The 18,385-nt window shown below is 52.2% G+C and overlaps 1 protein-coding gene across 1 annotated transcript; it reads left to right on the forward strand.

The window, feature by feature from the left end:
• Window positions 1–13,998: 13,998 nt before the first annotated feature.
• On the forward strand, window positions 13,999–17,429 carry S1PR5 (sphingosine-1-phosphate receptor 5). Its single transcript, XM_081092824.1, has 2 exons — window positions 13,999–14,013; window positions 15,376–17,429. The coding sequence occupies exon 2, from the start codon at window positions 15,393–15,395 to the stop codon at window positions 16,566–16,568; it is 1,176 nt and encodes a 391-aa protein (XP_080948950.1). The 5' UTR covers window positions 13,999–14,013; window positions 15,376–15,392; the 3' UTR covers window positions 16,569–17,429.
• The last annotated feature ends 956 nt before the right edge of the window (window positions 17,430–18,385 follow it).

Raw genomic sequence — 18,385 nt, forward strand, 5'->3', positions numbered from 1 at the left:
AAGTTCGCCCGCTGCCACCCCGTATGAGTCCTGGGTCCCCAGAGACTTCCCGGAACCGGAGTTCAGAGCAGTCGGGAGCTTGTGATTCAAAAAGACAGCCGCGTCCTCAGGTGCCACCCCCTTTCCGCGTGCGCGAGCCGCCGCCGTACCTCTGCACTTCACCTCCGCAGCTCCTCTGGCTCTCAGCGTGCTTTTCTTTTCTTCTAGTTGTAGAAATTACACTCAGCCAGCCTTCCTGTTGTTCTGGATGATGTTTGCTCCGTCCTTTGGGATATTTTTCAATTGTTGTGGGAGGCGACTATTTCCTGGTGTTTGTCTATGCCGCCATCTTAGTTTTTCTAACAAATGTATCTTGAGCACCTACTCTGTGCCAGATTCTGTGCTAGACTTGGGACTGCAGCGATGGATAGCATAAATACTGTTGTCTCTTTTTGGGATCTTGGAGATAGAATGTGGGAGATAGATGAAGAACTCATTACATAAATAATTACATAGTTACCGGTTTAATAAGGGTCATGTAGGAAAACACAAGCTTACAATAGGGGGAAGAAATCTAGTTTGGGGACTTTTTTCTAGGAGGATTTCTCTGAGAAAGCTACGTTGTTTTTTTTAAAAAATATATATATATTATTGATTTTTTACAGAGAAGAAGGGAGAGGATTAGAGAGTTAGAAACATCAATGAGAGAGATCGACCAGCTGCCTCCTGCACGCCCCCCAGTGGGCATGTGCCCGCAAAAAAGGTACATGCCCTTGACCAGAATCGAACATGGGACCCTTGAGTCTGCAGGCCTACGCTCTATCCACTGAACCAAACCGGTTCGGCAGGAAGCTATGTTTAAGATGGGCTCTGTATTAGTCAGAATAGGTCAAGTTTCACTGCACTAACAAGCAAGTCCAAAGAGCAGTGGTTTAACACAACCAAAGTTTATTCCCCCTCACTATACTCCTACATGGGTTGACAGGGACTCAGCTCCACACAGTCATGCGTGGCCTATGCTGACAAGGCACCCACCATCTTGTAGCTGTACCATTTGGAACTCATCACCTCCATTGCCATTGAGGGACAAAAGGGAGACTGGAGAAGTGTGTGTGGGTTTTTTGGGTGCCTCTGCTCAGAAGTGAGTGACATATTCATCTCTACTCACATTCAAATGGCTGAAATTAGTCAAGGGAGCCACTTAATTCAATGTAGTTTTTCATTTAATAGATATTGTTCTACCCTACAAATGTCTATCATGGGGCCTAAAAGATGAGTAGGAATTAGCCAGGAAAAAGAAAGGAGGGAAGTGCATTCCTGGCAGAATGAACAACACATTCAAAAATAGTGGAAGCAAAGAGACAATGGGTCTTTGGACTCAAAATTTAGACATTAGAGGACTTTCAATTCATACTACTATTTCCAGCCAAAACATTGATCAAATGTAAGGAGCAAATAAAGACATTTAAAACATGGACGGTTTCAAAAATGTTACATCCCATGCTCGTATATTTTCAGAAAGTTACTACAGGATGCACCCCACCAAAACAAGGTGGTATAGCAAGAAGTAAAGAAAAAGGCACGGTATTGAGGAAATGGGTCCCATTGTAAGATATAAAGAAAATTCCTGGGAGGGTGAGAGGAGGAATCCCCCCGCAGAAAGAAGCCAGGAGAAAAACAGAATTCTACCTATAGGTTATCTGGCAGATTTGATCATTTAGAAAGTTGAATTGAGATATACTGTCAGAACTTCTAAGAAAGACAAGTAAAGAAAAAAAAAAAGGCAGTTAACTCCAGCTGGAGAAATTATACATCATAATAATTACACGTCTCAATTGTATCCTTCAAAGAAAAAAGAAATTACATTTCCATAAAAACAATGAAAAGAATGTGAGCCACCAAGACATCAGGTGAAGGCATGTCTCAGCCGGTTGATTACTCAGTGGCACCACGTGATGGCTGAGCTGCATCTGAAATCCGGGCTGCCCCAAAATGAACTTCCCAATTGAACTGATCTTTCTGCAGCTCTTGGGCCTTCCGGTTTCTTTCTTTCTTTTTTTAAGATATATTTTTATTGATTTCAGAGAGGAAGGAAGAGGGAGAGAGAGATAGAAACATCCATGATGAGAGAGAATCATGGACCGGCTGCTTCCTGCAAGTCCCCCACTGGGGACTGAGCCCACAACCCGGGCATGTGCCCTTGATCGGAACCAAACCTGGGACCTTTCCGTTCCCAGGCTGATGCTCTATCCACTGAGCCAAACTGGCTAGGGCGGGCCTTCCAGTTTCAGCTGATTGAAATACAACCATGATATTTTGAATTTCCCTTATAGCTAATGATGTTAAGAATTGTTTGCTTTCCACATGCACCCCGGGGTCAAGGATCAAGCCTGCAACCAAGGTACATGCCCTTGACTAGAACCAAACCCTTGACCCTTCAGTCCAAGGGCCCACACTCTAACCATTGAGCAAACCGGCTATGGCCAGTTGTTTTTTAGTTGACCTTAGTTGCTGTTTTTTTTTTCTTTCTGGAACTTCCAACTAAAAAAGTCCTAATAAATACAGCACCTGCCCTAGCCGGTTTGGCTCAGTGGATAGAGCGTCGGCTTGCGGACTCAAGGGTCCCAGGTTCGATTCCGGTCAAGGGCATGTACCTTGGTTGCGGGCACATCCCCAGTAGGGTGTGTGCAGGAGGCAGCTGTTTGATGTTTCGCACTCATTGATGTTTCTAACTCTCTATCCCTCTCACTTCCTCTCTGTAAAAATCAATAAAATATATTTAAAAAAAAAATACAGCCCCTACTCAAGGCCAGGCATTGCACTAAAGACTTCACATAACGGTCTTGTTGAACCCTGTGAGAGAGGGAATAATTACGATTCCTACTTAGCTGACGAGGAAACTGGAGCTCACAGAGGTAAATCCATCTGCCCAAGATCATCAGAGCCAGGATTCCAACCCACATCTTTCTGAGCCCATAACCTGCCCCTTTGACCGTCAGTAGTAATTGTCAGATTTGGAGATTCAGAAGCAGGAGGTATGGTCTGGGGAGAGGAAGGGGAAGGGGAACAGAGCCAGATGCCAATTCACAGCTCCTCCAACTTTCTTCAAAGGGCACCAAGGAGAGATGGAGGGTTATAAGCAGGGGAAAGACAAGAGGAAGGGCGTACTCAGTGTGGACGATGGGATCAATAAAAATAGTAACAGAAAGTGGTAACTATCCAAACCACAATGAGATGCTACTTCACACTCACTTAGGCGGGCTATAGTAGAAAATAGTGCAAAATAACAAGTGATGTGGGGAAGTCGAAACCGCTGTACATTGCTGGAGGAAATGTAAAACAGTGCAATCCTTTGGAAAACAGACCGGCAACTCTTCAAAAGGTTAACCATAAGGTTACCCTATGACCCAGCAGGTTCACTCCTAGATGTCTACCCAATAGATATGAAAACATATGCCCACATAGAAAAACCTGCACCATCATTAAAGATGTTTTTATTGATTTCAGAGAGAGGGAGAGATAGAAACATCAATGATGAGCCCTGGCTGGTTTGGCTCAGTGGATAGAGCGGCAGCCTGCGGACTGAAAGGTCCTGGGTTCAATTCCAGTCAAGGGCACATGCCCGGGTTGTGGGTCCGATCACCAGTAGGGGGTGTGCAGGAGGCAGCTGATCAATAATTCACTCTCATCATTGATGTTTCTATCTCTCTCTCCATCTCCCTTCCTCTCTGAAATCAATAAAAATATATTTTTAAAAAAGAAGCATCAATGATGAGAGAGAATCACTGATCAGCTGCCTCCTGCATGCCACCCACTGGGGAGAGAGCCTGGAACCCAGGCATGTGCCTGTTAGATCTGTGCCAACAGGAGCCAGGCCAAGAGACGTTATGAGAGCTTAAGAAATATTTGTTTTATTTATTTAGTCCTCACCTGAGGAGTGAGCATATTTTTTTCATTGATTTTTAGAGAGAATGGAAGGAAGGGGGGAGGAGGGGGAGAGAGAGAAACATCGATGGGGAAACGGAATTTTTGGACTGTTCCCCTGGGCAGGGTGTCCCAGATTCTTTGTCCACCAGAGTCGAAGAATGAATCCATAGACAGAGGGTGGTATAGCAAAGGTAGAAATTTATTGAAGAACAAGTACAGATTCCCACATGGGGAAGGTGAAAGAATCTCACAGCAGACTCCCACGTTGGGGGGGAGGGGGGAGAGTCCCTGAGTCTAGGAAATGTTATTACCTTCTCCCGCAGCGGCTGAGACACCGTGTCGGTGTCAGCACCAAGGGCGTGTGTATGGTTTCTTCTCTAGGGCCAGGGTGGCACCAGCCAGCCCGGGCAGCTGCCTAAACAACGACCTTGGAAGACAGCAGGGTGCCTGGTGGGTGCAGGACTCAGGCAGAGGGAGCGCCCGAGTCGGCTGGGGAGTGTGTCTTATCTCCCGCAGGTGCAGGCTGTTTGCCTCAAGTTATGGAAAACAACTTATGACAACATATTTCAGAAAACACGTCCAAACAGGAGAGGCCACGGGTAAGTACTTCCTAACAGTGCCCTGACCGGGAATCGAACCGGTGACCTCCGGTTCATGGCGGGGACACTCAACCATGGAACCACACCGGCCAGGCAGAATTGCGTACTTTAATTGGATGAACTGTATGGTAGGAGAATTATACCCCAGTAACACTGTTAATAAATAATACCTGCCTTTTAGTGAGTGGTTAGCTCTGGGCCAGGCGACGATTGCATTAACACTGTCAAGATCACTGTGAAAAACAAAAAGACTTTCATGACAGAGGTCAGGGAGGTTAAGCAAGTCGCACAGTGAGCCCGTGGTCAGAAAACCGGAGGCCTGACATTTAAGGCCCCACCAGACCTGACCCATGCCCCACACCCAGTTTCGCCCTCCCTCCACTTTCCTTCCCCTTAAGGCAGTGATGGAGAACCTTTTGAGCTCGGCGTGTCAACATTTTGAAAAACCCTAACTTAACTCTGGTGCCGTGTCACATATAGAAATTTTTTGATATTTACAACCATAGTAAAACAAAGACTTATATATATATTTTTTTAAATATATTTTATTGATTTTTTACAGAGAGGAAGGGAGAGAGAGATAGAGAGTTAGAAACATCGATGGGAGAGAAACATCGATCAGCCGCCTCCTGCACATCTCCCACTGGGGATGTGCCCGCAACCCAGGTACATGCCCTTGACCGGAATCGAACCTGGGACCTTTCAGTCCGCAGGCTGACGCTCTATCCACTGAGCCAAACCGGTTTCGGCAAGACTTATATTTTTGATATTTATTTTATATATTTAAATGCCATTTAACAAAGAAAAATCAACCAAATAAAATGAGTTCGCGTGTCACCTCTGACACGCGTGTCATAGGTTCGCCATCACTGCCCTTGGTTTCTTTGTTATGGGGATGGGGCCGCAACATTAGTAACAAAGAAACAGAATTTCCGGAGGATGAGGCCCAGAAATCAGGATTTTAAAAAGATTCCCAGGTGATTCTAATGTGCAGCCGAGGTTGAGAACCGCTGCCCTAAGCCAAGTTCCTGCCCAATTGACCTGATTTCTGTTTCTTTTAAACACAGCCTCCACCTCCAGGCTTTTGCATGTGCTGATCCCATACCTGTGCCCAGCTGTTCTTTCCCCTCCCAACAGAATCTGTGAAATGAATGTCTAAGAGTGAGGGGGCAAGACTCCAAATTTCCAAGCCTATAGCCCAGGAAGGAAGGAGTACAGGAGAGGGCACTTGGAGGGCTGCTTGGGAGGAAAGACCAGGGCCTGACTCCAGAGGATTTGGCCCCTGACCCATGCATTTGGAGCACAAGATGTAGCTGGGGACACTGGAGGGAGGGTCAGGTCAGATCTTCCCCCTCCGGGGTTTGCCAGGCCTGGGTGAGTAGGTGAGAGGAGAGGTGTGGTTCTGCCAAATTCTTGCCCAGCACCTCAGGAACAAGCGATACCCGCCCCCCCCCCCCCCCCCCGCAGCTGCCTTCTCCTCCCTTCCCCCTCCCAATTCATAACCTCTTCTTAAAACCTTTTAGGATCTTTCATAAGAAGTCCTCAAATAAAATGGAATGCCGCCTCAGCCATATAAAGATGTCACGTCCTGATGCCTGCTACAATGTGGAAGGACTTCCGAAAACATTATGCTCAGTGAAAGAAGTCAGATCCAGCCCTGACTGGTTTGGCTCAGTGGATAGAGCATCAGCCTGCGGACTCAAGGGTCCCAGGTTTGATTCCGGCCAAGGGCATGTACCTTGGTTGCGGGCACATCCCCAGTAGGGAGTGTGCAGGAGGCAGCTGATCGATGTTTCTAACTCTCTATCCCTCTCCCTTCTTCTTTATAAAAAAATCAATAAAATATTTTTTTAAAAAAGAAGTCAGATCCAAAAGGCCACCAACTGTGGGATTCCGTTTATTCGGCTTAAGTGCCCGGAACAGGTAAACCCTTAGAGACAAAACTCGGATTGGCGGTTGCCAGGGGCCAGGGAGGGGGTTGGGGAATGACTGCTTCATCGGTGTGGAGTGTCCTTTCGGGAAAATGAAAATGTTTTGAAATTAGATAGAGGTGGCGGTTGCATATCATTGTGAATGTACTCCACGCCACTGAATTGTTCCTTTAAAATGATTAATGTTGGCCTTGGTCAGGTAGCTCAGATGTTTAGAGGTTTTCCCAGTGCACCAAGGTTTTGGGTTCAATTCCTGGTCAGGGCACATACAAGAATCAACCAAATGAATGCATGAATAGGTGGAATGGTAAATCTCTCTCTCTCTCTCTCTCTCTCTCTCTCTCTCTCATAAATAAAACTTTAAAAAACAAAATAATTAACTTTGTTATGTGACTATCACCTCAATTTAAAAAACCAAGATAGCCCTGGCCAGTTTGGCTCCGTGGATAGAGCATCTGCCTGCAGACTGAAGGGTCCCGAGTTCAGTTCCAGCCGGGGACACATGCCTGGGTTTTGGGCTCTGTCAAAACCGAGAGGGATATAAAAGAAGTCCTGACGCGGGGCGTGCAGGAGACAGCCAGCCCACGATTCTCTCTCATCATTGATCTTCCTGTCTATCTCTCCCTCTCCCTTCCTCTCTGAAACCAATAAAAATATATTTTAAAAAAACTAAGATAAAAGGGAGTACACTAGGCCTTTGCTCAGGCTGATTCCTTTGCCAGAAACACCCTTCCTATAGCTTTCTTGTTATTCTGATCTCAGCTCATTTCATGTCTTCAAAGAGGCCTTCCCTCCTCTCTGAATCTAAAATAATCCCCAGTCACTGGCATATCACATTATGATATTTTATTTGTTTATAGCAAATATTACTATGCCGAATTATCTTCTTTTTTTTATTTATTGACTTTAGAGAGAGAGAGAGAGAGAGAGAGAGAGAGAGAGAGAGAGAGAGAGAGAGAAAGGGAGAAAAAGTTAGGGAGCCAGAGAGAGAGACATCAATTTGTTGCTCCACTTATTTATGCATTCATTGGTTGGTTCTTTTTTAAAAAAAGACTTTTAGTTGATTTTTTAGAGAGAAGAAGGAAGAGGGGAGGGAAAGAGAAACATTAATGTGAGAGGAAAACACCAATTGGCTGCCTCCTTCTCGCCCCCTACCGGGCATGGAGGCCTCAACCACAACCCAGGCATGTGCCCTGACTGGGAATCCAGGTGACACCTTTTGGTGCATGGGACAATGGCCAACCGACCGAGGCAGCCAGGGCCATTGGTTGATTCTTGTGTGTGCCCTGACTGGAGATTGAACCCTCGACCTTGAGGTATCCGGACGATGCTCTAGGTCTAACCGACTGAACTATCCGACCAGGGCCAGGGCGTTATCTTCTGTCGGGATTCCTTTTATATCCTACTAAAATGTGAGCCTCTTATTGGCAGGGGACAGCTGTGGACCCTGAGGCTCAGGGCAGTTTAGAAAACTGACTTTCCTGCCACCTGTCTGCTCCAGAACCCACGCTCCTGGCGTCTGCACCAGGCGTCTGAAACGCAAGTCACCTCAGGGGCCAGGCCGGCGCTGCAAATGTCCAAGGCCGCCAGGTGGCATGGCCTGGGAGTCTGCCCTCTCGAGGACCTCTCTAGCAGACATTTTTACCTTTTTTTAAAAAAAATTAATAAACTTTATTTGTAGAGCAGTTCTAGGCTCACAGTAAAATTGAGCAGAAGGTAGAGGTTTCCCATATACCTGTCCCCCCCAACCTTCCCCACCACGGACACCCCACATCACAGTGGTGCACTTGGTACAACTGATGAGCCCACATTGGCACATCACCACCCAGAGTCCACAGTCCACATGAGGGGTCACTCTTGGTGTTTGCACATTCTGTGGGTTTGGATAAATGTGTACTGACATGTATCCACCATGACAGCATCATACAGCGTCGTTTCACAGCCTAAAAATCCCATGTGCTCTGCCTGTTCATCCGTCCCCACCCCTAAGCCCACCAACCCCTGATCTGTTTACTGTCTCCATCGTTGTGCCGTTTCCAGAATGTCACAGACTTGGAATCATGTGGTGTATAGTCTTTTCAGATCGGCTTCTTTCACTTAGCAACATGCATGTATGGTCCCTCCATGTCTTTTCATGGCTTGAAAACTCATTTCCTTCTTTTAAAAATTTTTATCTTTATTGTAGGAAGTATTCCCCCCTTTCCCCCTGAAAGCTCATTTCTTTTTAAAGTGGTTTTTAACTTATTGATTTTATTTTTATTCTATTTTTAAAAATTGATTTGAGAGAGAGAGACATTGTTGTTCCACTTACTTATGCATTCATTAGTTGATTCTTTTTAAAAAAATATATTTTATTGATTTTTTTACAGAGAGGAAGGGAGAGGGATAGAGAGTTAGAAACATTGATGAGAGAAACACCGATCAGCTGCCTCCTGCACACTCCCTACTGGGGATGTGCCCGCAACCAAGGTATGTGCCCTTGACCGGAATCGAACCTGGGACCCTTGAGTCCGCAGGCTGACACTCTATCCACTGAGCCAAACCAGTTAGGGCCATTGGTTGATTCTTGCATGTTCCCTGAGTGAGGACTGAATCTACAACCTTGACCTAGCTGGACAATGTTCTAACCAAATGAAGTACCTGTCAGAGCAAAGCTCACTTCTTTTGTTATTTGCTAAATAAATATTCCATGGCCTGGATGGATGTGCCACAATGTAGTCATCCACTCCCCTTCGGAAGGACAGCTTGGCTTCTTTTAAGTTTTGACAATGATGGACAAAGCAGCCAGGACACCACGTGCAGGCTTTTGTGTGGAAGGCACCACGTGCAAGGAGAGGGGAGCTTTGCTCCACCACTTAAAGGGAGGAGTCTCAAGAATTTGTGCACAAAGATTAAGGCTACTTGCCCTGACCGGTTCGGCTCAGTGGATAGAGCCTCGGCCTGCGGACTCAAGGGTCCCAGGTTCGATTCCGGTTAAGGGCATGTGCCTTGGTTGCGGGCACATCCCCAGTAGGGGGGTACAGGAGGCAGCTGACTGATGTTTCTGACTCTCTATCCCTCTCCCTCCCTCTCTGTAAAAAATCAATAAAATATACTTTAAAAAAAGATTAAGGCTACCAAGGTGACTAATAATATTCTGGGGGAGAAACTTTGATGCTATGCAAATGTCCTGCTTCTCTTTAAAGGTTGGCCTATTACCTTTTCCGTTTATCAGTAGAGTCTATGTGCAGCGATTATTATAGTGGTGCTCTGATGTTAATTTTCTTTTTAAAATATTTTTATTGATTTTAGAGAGAGGGTAAGGGAGAGACATAGATAGAAACATCCATGAGAGAGAATCATTGGTCGGCTGCCTCCTGCACGCCCCCCTCCCCACCTCCCCACTGGGGATTAAGCCCAAAACTCAGGTATGTGCCCTGACCAGGAATCGAACCAGTGACCTCTTGGTTTATGGGTCAACCACTGAGTCACTCCAGCAGGGTCTAATGTTAATTTTCTATTTTCATCATTCATTTTACATTTCTATATTAGAATTCTGGTCTCAGGATAATTTGTCCCTTCTCCCTCATTTTTAAATCGATTCAATAATGTCTTTAAACCAGTATGAACTGCGCTAATTTATCTTATTATTTGGGTTATAATCCAAGACTGTTGGTATTTATTTTCTTGTTCAAATTGTCCCAGCTGTGGCCAGTGGGAATTCTTTTATGCTGACTCCTATGTCCTTTGGCTTTTTTCTTTTTTAAAGCACTTTATGGCATTGGAAGATGCTCCAAGATCAGTTTGCATTTTCTCTGACCCAACCCTAGAGTCAGCCATTTCTCTGAGGAGCCCTGGTTCTAGAAACCCAGATCTGGGCGGTGAGTTTACTCATTGCTACTAGGATGTCACTGCTTTTGGGGGCAGACAGAGCTAGGAAATATGTGTGTGTGTGTGTGTGTGTGTGTGTGTGTGTGTGTGTCAGAACCCATGCATGCACACATAACTGTATTTATTTTTGTGTCTATTAAAAATAAACATGTCGTGCTGATAACCCCAGTCTAGCACCACATCGCTTATTTGTAATTTGGTTACCCATGAAATCTGGCTGTCAGTGTCTACAGCCTGTGGACTGTTTGTTCAAGGCTCGCATAGAAGCAGATCCAGAACTGTTAACCCCCGAGAAACAAATTTACTGACTGTCCACTGTTTCTGTACAATGCAGAGGAAACCCCTAAGCTAAGCAAGCAAACCTGTGGTTGTGAGCTGGAGTTGGCCCTCTGGCCTCCACTCTGAGACCCTCATGCCTGCTCTGGTTGTCAGTTCACACCCTGGTGCAGCCACGTTCACCGGCCTCAGGACGGGTTGGTGGAGGGTGGAGAAGGCGGGTGGGGACCTCTGCTGCAGTCCCCTGATTCTCTTGATGGGTGGGGGTTGGAGAGGAGCATGAGAGGCATTTGGCCCTTTCAGAGGTGCAGACACGGCTCAGTGAGAGTAGGCGAAGACTGGGTGAGGTGTCCTCTCCAGGCAAGAGCCCTGGCAGCAGAACCTGCCAGGCGAGTGTGCCGGCCCAGGCATGCATTAGGCAAATGGGTTGTGGCAGGATTTCAGAGGCCAGGGCTGCCTTTTCCTGAGAAGGAACCAGGCTGGGCCGGAGTGGGTGTGGTTTGGGTAGCTGGTGTTGCCTGGGGCCCTTGATGGGGCCTGGGCTGAGTCCCCTCCTAATGCCTCTGTGAGGATACAGTGGTGAGCAATAGCACCGGAGCTAACGTTGGGCTCTTACTGCACATCCCAGTTCTGCTCCCGTCGTTGCTTTCGTCCTCAACAACATGCAGAGCGGGGGCTGTTATCATCTCCATTTTACAGATGAGTCCACCAAGGCTCAGAGGGGCATCAATTCAGCTGAGTCTGGCTCCAGACTCCCAGCCCTTAATATTTACATGAGAGCTGGGCAGAGAGACACACAGGGTCCCTGCCTCCCTGGAGCTGGGGATCTAGGGCACAGAGGTACCAGAGGCCAGAAGAATAAACAAATAACCAATGTAGCCCTGGACGGTTTGGCTCAGTGGATAGAGCGTTGGCCTGTGGACTGAAGGGGCCCGGCTCGATTCCGGTCAAGGGCACAAGCCCAGGTTGTGGGCTTGATCCCCAATAGGGGGCATTCAGGAGGCAGCCAATCAATGATTCTCTCATCATTGCTGCTTCTCTCTCTTCCTCTCCCTTCCTCTCTGAAATCAATAAAAAAATATTAAAAAAAAACAACAATGTAATTTCAGACGGTGCTGTCATGTGAGATTGAGGAGGAGGGACCAGCCTGGAGGGGCTGGAAGAAGGGCGCTTCGGGCAGACTTCTTCCCAAGTGCCAAGGTCTTGGAGTACGTGAGGAACGGGGAGGCGAGTGGGGCTGGGAGTAAGGGGGGCGGGGAGAAGGAAGGAGGAGAGACTGTGCAGGGCCTTGTGAGTCCTGACTAGGGCTGGGTGTTTATTCAAAGCGACATGGGGAGCCCGGGCAGAGTCTGGAGCAGGGAAGGGGTGTGATCTGAGTTTTAAGAGCTGTTGGCTGCGGGTATGGAACGGGGTGTAGGGTGGAAGCACAGATCCTCCAGGAGGTTCCTGACATCTGGCCCAGTCTTGGGAGCCCCATTCCCTTGGGCCCCAGAGAAAGCAGCGCGCCCGGAGGAGGCAGGAGTGGGAGGTGCTGGGCCCCTACCCACCGCAGCAGGAAGAGGCTCCCTCCACTTCTGAGCGAGCCATTGGAGGTGAGATTGCTGCCTGGGAGGTGTGAAGCTGCCACCCTCCCACCAGGCTGCGGCTTCCCCTTGCAGAGGGTCACTTACGGAGCGCCTGCTGCATGCGGGGCTGGTTCTGCTGCGCGCGGGGCTGGTTCTGCTGCGCGCGGGGCTGGTTCTGCTGCGTGCGGGTATTTTTCCAGGCTCCTTCCAGCCGGCTAGGTCGCCAGGCTGTAGGCACTCGCTGCGCACAGGGTTACCCCCACCCCCTATCGGCAGTGCCCGCTGTGCCGCCCGCGCGCGCTGTGATTGGTCAGAGCGGGCAGGAGCGCTCTGTCTCGGAGGAACAGCGGGGACAGGAGCCCGGGATTCTGCCAGGGGTACCTGGGGTCGCGCCCTGGCCTGCGTGTCCCTCTCCGTCCCTTACCCGGACGTCTAAGATCCACCCCATTCCTAGCCTCCCGTTCAAGTTCATCGCCCCTGTGGCCGGCAGAGGCTGCAGCAGCTGAGGCAAAGGGCACGGTCCTGGGGCCGCCAGGCCCAGCCCCCCTTCCGGGCTCTGGCCTCTGGTCTGAGGGTGAGGGAGCTGGGCCCGGCCAGGGAGCTCCTGGGAACGGGGGGGGGGGGGGGGGGGGGTTGGGGGTGCGGGGCCAGCTGGGACTGGCCCGCTGGAGGAGCGGAAGCCTGGAAGAGGCGTGGGAAAGCGACACACACACACACACACACACACACACGGTTGGAAACTGGGAGGGAAGCAGCGAGAGAGACACACAGAGAAAGTGTGCAAGATACTCATTCATTCTCTCTCTCACTCACTGGGGGGGTGCACGACGGACTCAAATCACTGCCCCCTGGGGCTGGCAGTTTGGTGGGGACTCAGCCCAGAGGAACCATAGATGAGTAAGTCCCGTTCTTAGGAACCATAAGGGTAGGGGATGGATAACCAGGGGGAGCACGACCCACATCCTCCTTGGGGGGGGGGGGCGGATGTTCCCACAAGAATCCTTCCTTGCCGAAACCGGTTTGGCTCAGTGGATGGAGCGTCGGCCTGCGGACTGAAGGGTCCCAGGTTCGATTCCGGTCGGGGCATGTGCCTTGGTTGCGGGCACATCCCCAGCGGGGAGTGTGCAGGAGGCTGCTGATCGATGTTTCTCTCTCATCGATGTTTCCAGCTCTCTATCTCTCTCTATCCCTCTCCCTTCCTCTCTGTAAAAAATTAATAAAATATATTAAAAAAAAAAAAGAATCCTTCCTGTGCTGCCCGCCCTCCGTCGCCCCAAGCCCGGGTGGAGCTGCCAGGACCTATGTGCCCGGGGAGGGGGCTCGGGCTCCGGCCGCCCCGCAGGAGCCCCTTCCTAACCCGCGCTGCCCGGGTCCCTCCCCGACCCGGCGTTCTCGGGCCCAGTCCTGCAGGGTCAGGTGGAAGGTAAGCGGGAAACGGGAGGGACCAGTGCCCAGGAACCCAACCACCGATGGGATCCCTCTGCGGTGGTGACTGGGGAGGAGGCGGGGGGGCGGGGGCGGTGAGAAGAGGCTGCAGCTGCCCCGCTGGGAACCCTCCCCCTTCCAGGGTCTCCAGGTCCTCCCACCGCGACGGAGCGTCCCTGAGCGCCCCAGGTCCGGAAGGGGCAGCCGAGGGCTCGCCGGTGCCAGTCGCCGCCGGGACGCGCTCTGATGCTGGAGCGGATGGCACAGGCTGGCAGCCCAAGGGGCGGGGCAATTGCTGGCGACCGCCTTAGCTCGGCTTTGAGGGCCAGTCTCCCCCCACCCCCCTTTCCGCCAGCCGTCTTCAGTCCCGCCCCCACGAGCGGCACCCGAACTCTAGGCTCCGGGCTGCGCGACTGCGGGGGCGCACGGACAAGGCGCTGGGTGAGTGCACAGCTCTGGGCCCTTGGGACGCGCATAGCTTGGTCTGGCCCGGAAAGGTTGCTCTGGCCACTCCGCGGGTCCCCTTCCTTGGAGTGCCCGGGCCTCTCCTGGAGGCGGAGAAAGCCAGCGACTTTGCCGGTGTCGTTCCATGGATGCTGGCGCGGGCTGGGGCGGGGGGGAGGGGGGGGGGACGCCTGGAACCCTCAGGCCTTGTCCTTTCTGGTCACTGCCCTGCAAGTTTCCCTACCTGAGGACCGCTGCCTGCCTGCCGGGGCCAGGCGGGAGGTGCGGGGACTGGGAGCCTGTTTGCAGAGTCCCCGTCAGAGAAAGGGCAGCCCGTGTCTGCGTGTGTTTGATGCCCGCTCCCCGCAGCGGACGGAGCCCCAGCCTCTCCGTGGGTCTGTATTTGTGCCTGCTTCCCTGTGCACAACTGAGGCCGCCTGGCAGGCACTGGACCCAGCCAAGTCCAAACCAGTCGGTTCCCGTCCCCAGGCCTTAATTTTCTCATCCGTGAAATGGGACCTGCGCGACTGCGTGTGTAGCTGTTTCTGCGGGGCTGTGCTTGTGTGGGAGCATGAACACCTTTGTGTCTGCTTCTCTGCGAGGCACTGCTTTTCCGCCTCAGTGTCTTCGCCTGTACACGGGGCTATGGTGAGAGTCGTCCAGGGGGTGAAAGGGCCCAGGCGCAGGGGATCATTATCATGCTTTCATGACACGTGTGCCTGTCTGCTGGCGCTACCTGTGCATTGTGGGCCCGTCGGTTGCCCTCGGGCTCGGGCTCTGTGAAATGGGCCGATGGCTCAGCGTTCTCACGGGTTTTTGCGGTGGGTGAAAGGGCAGGAACAAGCCCTGTGTGCAGCTCAGGGCTCCAGGCTGAGCATGGGTGGAGGTTGTGAAATTGTGGCCTGTGTGGCTGTTGGTATTGCTGTATGCCTCTGCCTGTGTTGCTTTATCTACGGATGAATGCATTTCTGTGTGTTTTTCGGATGGGATCTGACCATTTTTGCCCTCGTTTGTGACCGTGTACATGTTTATCCCTGTCGGTGTGTCACTGTATTTGTGTGTCCCTTCCTATGTGCGGTTGTATTTGTGTGCTGCATTCTGTTTACGATTGAATATACCTCTGGTTATCTCGATGATGTGCGAGTTATGAGTATCCCTCAGGCACTGTGGGACTGTGCCACCCTGTTCCCTGTTATTATTTCTGTGTCGGCCTGTCACCATGGCCATCCCCCTTCCATCCGGAACTCCCCCTGCTCCCCAGTGTACCTGGGAGGTGGAGGAGAGGGGGTTAGGGCCCCTCGCCCCTTTGGCAGCGAGGATGGTTCGCGCCAAGCCTGACACTGCACCGCCTCTCCGCAGCCTCGGGGCGGTGGCCCATGGAGTCGGGGCTGCTGCGCCCTGCGCCGGTGAGCGAGGTCATCGTCCTGCACTACAACTACACCGGCAAGCTCCGCGGCGCCCGCTACCAGCCGGGCGCGGGGCTGCGCGCCGACGCCGTCGTTTGCCTGGCCGTGTGCGCGCTCATCGTGCTGGAGAACTTGGCTGTGCTGTTCGTGCTCGGACGCCACCCGCGCTTTCATGCGCCCATGTTCCTGCTTCTGGGCAGCCTCACATTGTCTGACCTACTGGCGGGCGCTGCGTATGCCGCCAACATCCTGCTGTCCGGGCCGCTCACGCTGCGCCTGTCGCCGACGCTCTGGTTCGCAAGAGAGGGCGGCGTCTTTGTGGCGCTCTCCGCCTCGGTGCTGAGCCTCCTGGCCATCGCGCTGGAGCGCAGCCTCACCATGGCGCGCCGGGGACCCGCGCCCGCGGCCCGAAGGGGGCGCACGCTGGCCCTGGCGGCCGCCGCCTGGGGCCTGTCGCTGATCCTCGGGCTACTGCCAGTGATGGGCTGGAATTGCCTGGGCCGCCTGGACGCCTGCTCCACCGTCCTGCCGCTCTACGCCAAGGCCTACGTGCTCTTCTGCGTGCTCGCCTTCCTTGGCATCCTGGCTGCCATCTGTGCGCTGTACGCGCGCATCTACTGCCAGGTGCGGGCCAACACGCGGCGCCTTCGAGCCGCTGGGGGCTCCTCGAGCCGGGCACGCCGCACGCCGCGCTCTCTGGCCCTGCTACGCACTCTCAGCATAGTGCTCCTGGCCTTTGTGGCGTGTTGGGGCCCCCTCTTCTTGCTGCTCTTGCTCGACGTGGCGTGCCCGGCGCGCGCCTGCCCCGTGCTCCTGCAGGCCGACCCCTTCCTGGGCCTGGCCATGGCCAACTCTCTTCTGAACCCCATCATCTACACGCTCACCAACCGCGACCTGCGCCACGGGCTCCTGCGCCTCCTCTGCTGCGGCCGGCGCCCCCGGGGCCGGGGCTCGGGAGCCTCCCCGCGATCCGGGAGTGCCGCTGGGGCTTCGGAAGGCCTGCACCACTGGCTGCCCCCCAGCCTAGATGGCAGCTCCATCCGCTCTGAGCGCTCATTGCCCCAGCGGGACGGGCTGGACATAACCCTCTCCGCCGGAGCACCCACAGCCCCAGGGACCCGGGTACCCGCGCCAGCCGCAGAATGACGCCCTCTGACCGGCCATTGTCCTTCCTAAGAGCTGTTTCGCAGACGTTTTCTTTTTTAAATAATGAACTCTATAGGAAACCCAGCCGAAGATGGTGGAGAAAGAAGACGCAGGGAAAGGTATTTCATTGGCTGGTGTGAAACCCCACAACAGTGAACAAAACTGACAAAAACCACACTCTTTGTGGAATTGACGTCCTGGTGGGGGCACAGGAGATAACAGCGTGAAGAAATCATGGAGATAGTTCCCGTGACAATGGGTGATGTGATGGTGTCAGAGGAGGCCTCGCTGCAGAGGTGGTGACATGTGCTGTGAGCTGAGACATGACTGAACACCTGAAGCAAGAGCGTTTCCTGTGAGGGGACAGCAGGTGCCAAGGCCCCGAGTAGGAGCGTGCACACAAAGGCGGGGAGGTGACTGGCCACATCACTCAGGGCCCGTGGGCTCAGGGGAGGACTGTACTTTTGCTCTACTTGAGGTGGGAGCCATGGAGAGTTCCCGGTGAGGGAAGGGCTTGACTTAGTTCAGTGTTCACAGACCTCTGTGTGAGGCAAAGGTGGTAGCTGGAAGAGCAAGGTGGTGGCTGCACTGGCCACGGAGCGTGATGATGGGGACTCTGACCACGTGGGTTCTGGATAGATTTTGGAAACAGCAGACAGAATTACTGAGGAATTGAGTGTGGGAGCGAGAAAGGAGTCCAGGAAAGCTCTCCCTCCAGCTTAGAGGCGAGAACACCAAAGACAGGGCACCCTGCAATGGGACTCTGGGAGACTCAGCCAGTTCTGAGCTGAAACAAGATTTGAGCGTGTGTCAGATCCTTCATAAAAAATAAAAATGTAATAAAATAATACGACCAATTACAGCTTATTGTGCCTGGCTAGTCATCCCACAGTGGTAGGTCCAGGACACACCTTTTACTCACCCTCACTGCAACCTGGCAAGGTGAGCTTCCCCACCCCCGTTTTACAGGGAAGGGAACTCTAAGCGGTGAGTACCTTGCACTCGCCCAAGCTGTCAGGCTCCTAGGCCTGCAGAGGTGCAGGCTGGGTTTCTGGCTCCCCCAGAATGGGGGGCAATGCCAGTGCCCCATTTGTGCCCATAAAAGGCTCCAGACTGCTGGCCAAGATCCCTGGCTGTCCCCAGGCGCATTCCTGACTCCTGTGAGGTGGGGCCCAATTGGGAAACTTGTAGCTCAGACTGTCACACGCCTCCTGTCCGGAGACAGCGGAACTTCAGGCAGCTGTAAAGTGTTTTGGGGGCACTGACCCAGCCTAGGGGGGCCCAGTCTCTGCGGGCCATGCTCAGGCCTCCCGATAGGCCAGGCACACAGGAAACAACCTATTTCTTGGAACACAAACACACTCATGCCTGGGGTCACAGTCTCAGGACTGGACCCAATTCCCAGCCCAGCCTAACACTCCTTGCCCCAGGCTCCTTTAATTTTCCAGGGGAGCCTGAAGCTCACCCCATTGTTCAGTTGTTTAATGATGTGGTGGAAGATTTATTTGTTTGTTCACATTTTACAAAATTCAAAAAGTGCTGGTTACCTCATTGGCCATGATCACTGTGGAGGTTCCTGGGAAACTTCCAGAGCTATCTATACTAATAAAAGGGTAATATGCTAATTAGACTGGGAGACCTTCCGGACGTCCTTCTGGGCAAAGCCGGGGGCTTGGCCAGCCTGCAAACCGCCCCCAAACGGCCCCTCAGCTCCTCCACCAGGCCGGCCATACCCCCCACAGGGACCCTCACCCCAATGGGGGCATGACCAGCCTGCAAACAGCCCTCCCCTTACCCAGGTTGGCCCCACCCCCCAG

This window comes from Myotis nattereri (genome assembly GCF_964212035.1).
Source record: "Myotis nattereri genome assembly, chromosome: 5".
Classification (NCBI taxonomy): domain Eukaryota; kingdom Metazoa; phylum Chordata; class Mammalia; order Chiroptera; family Vespertilionidae; genus Myotis; species Myotis nattereri.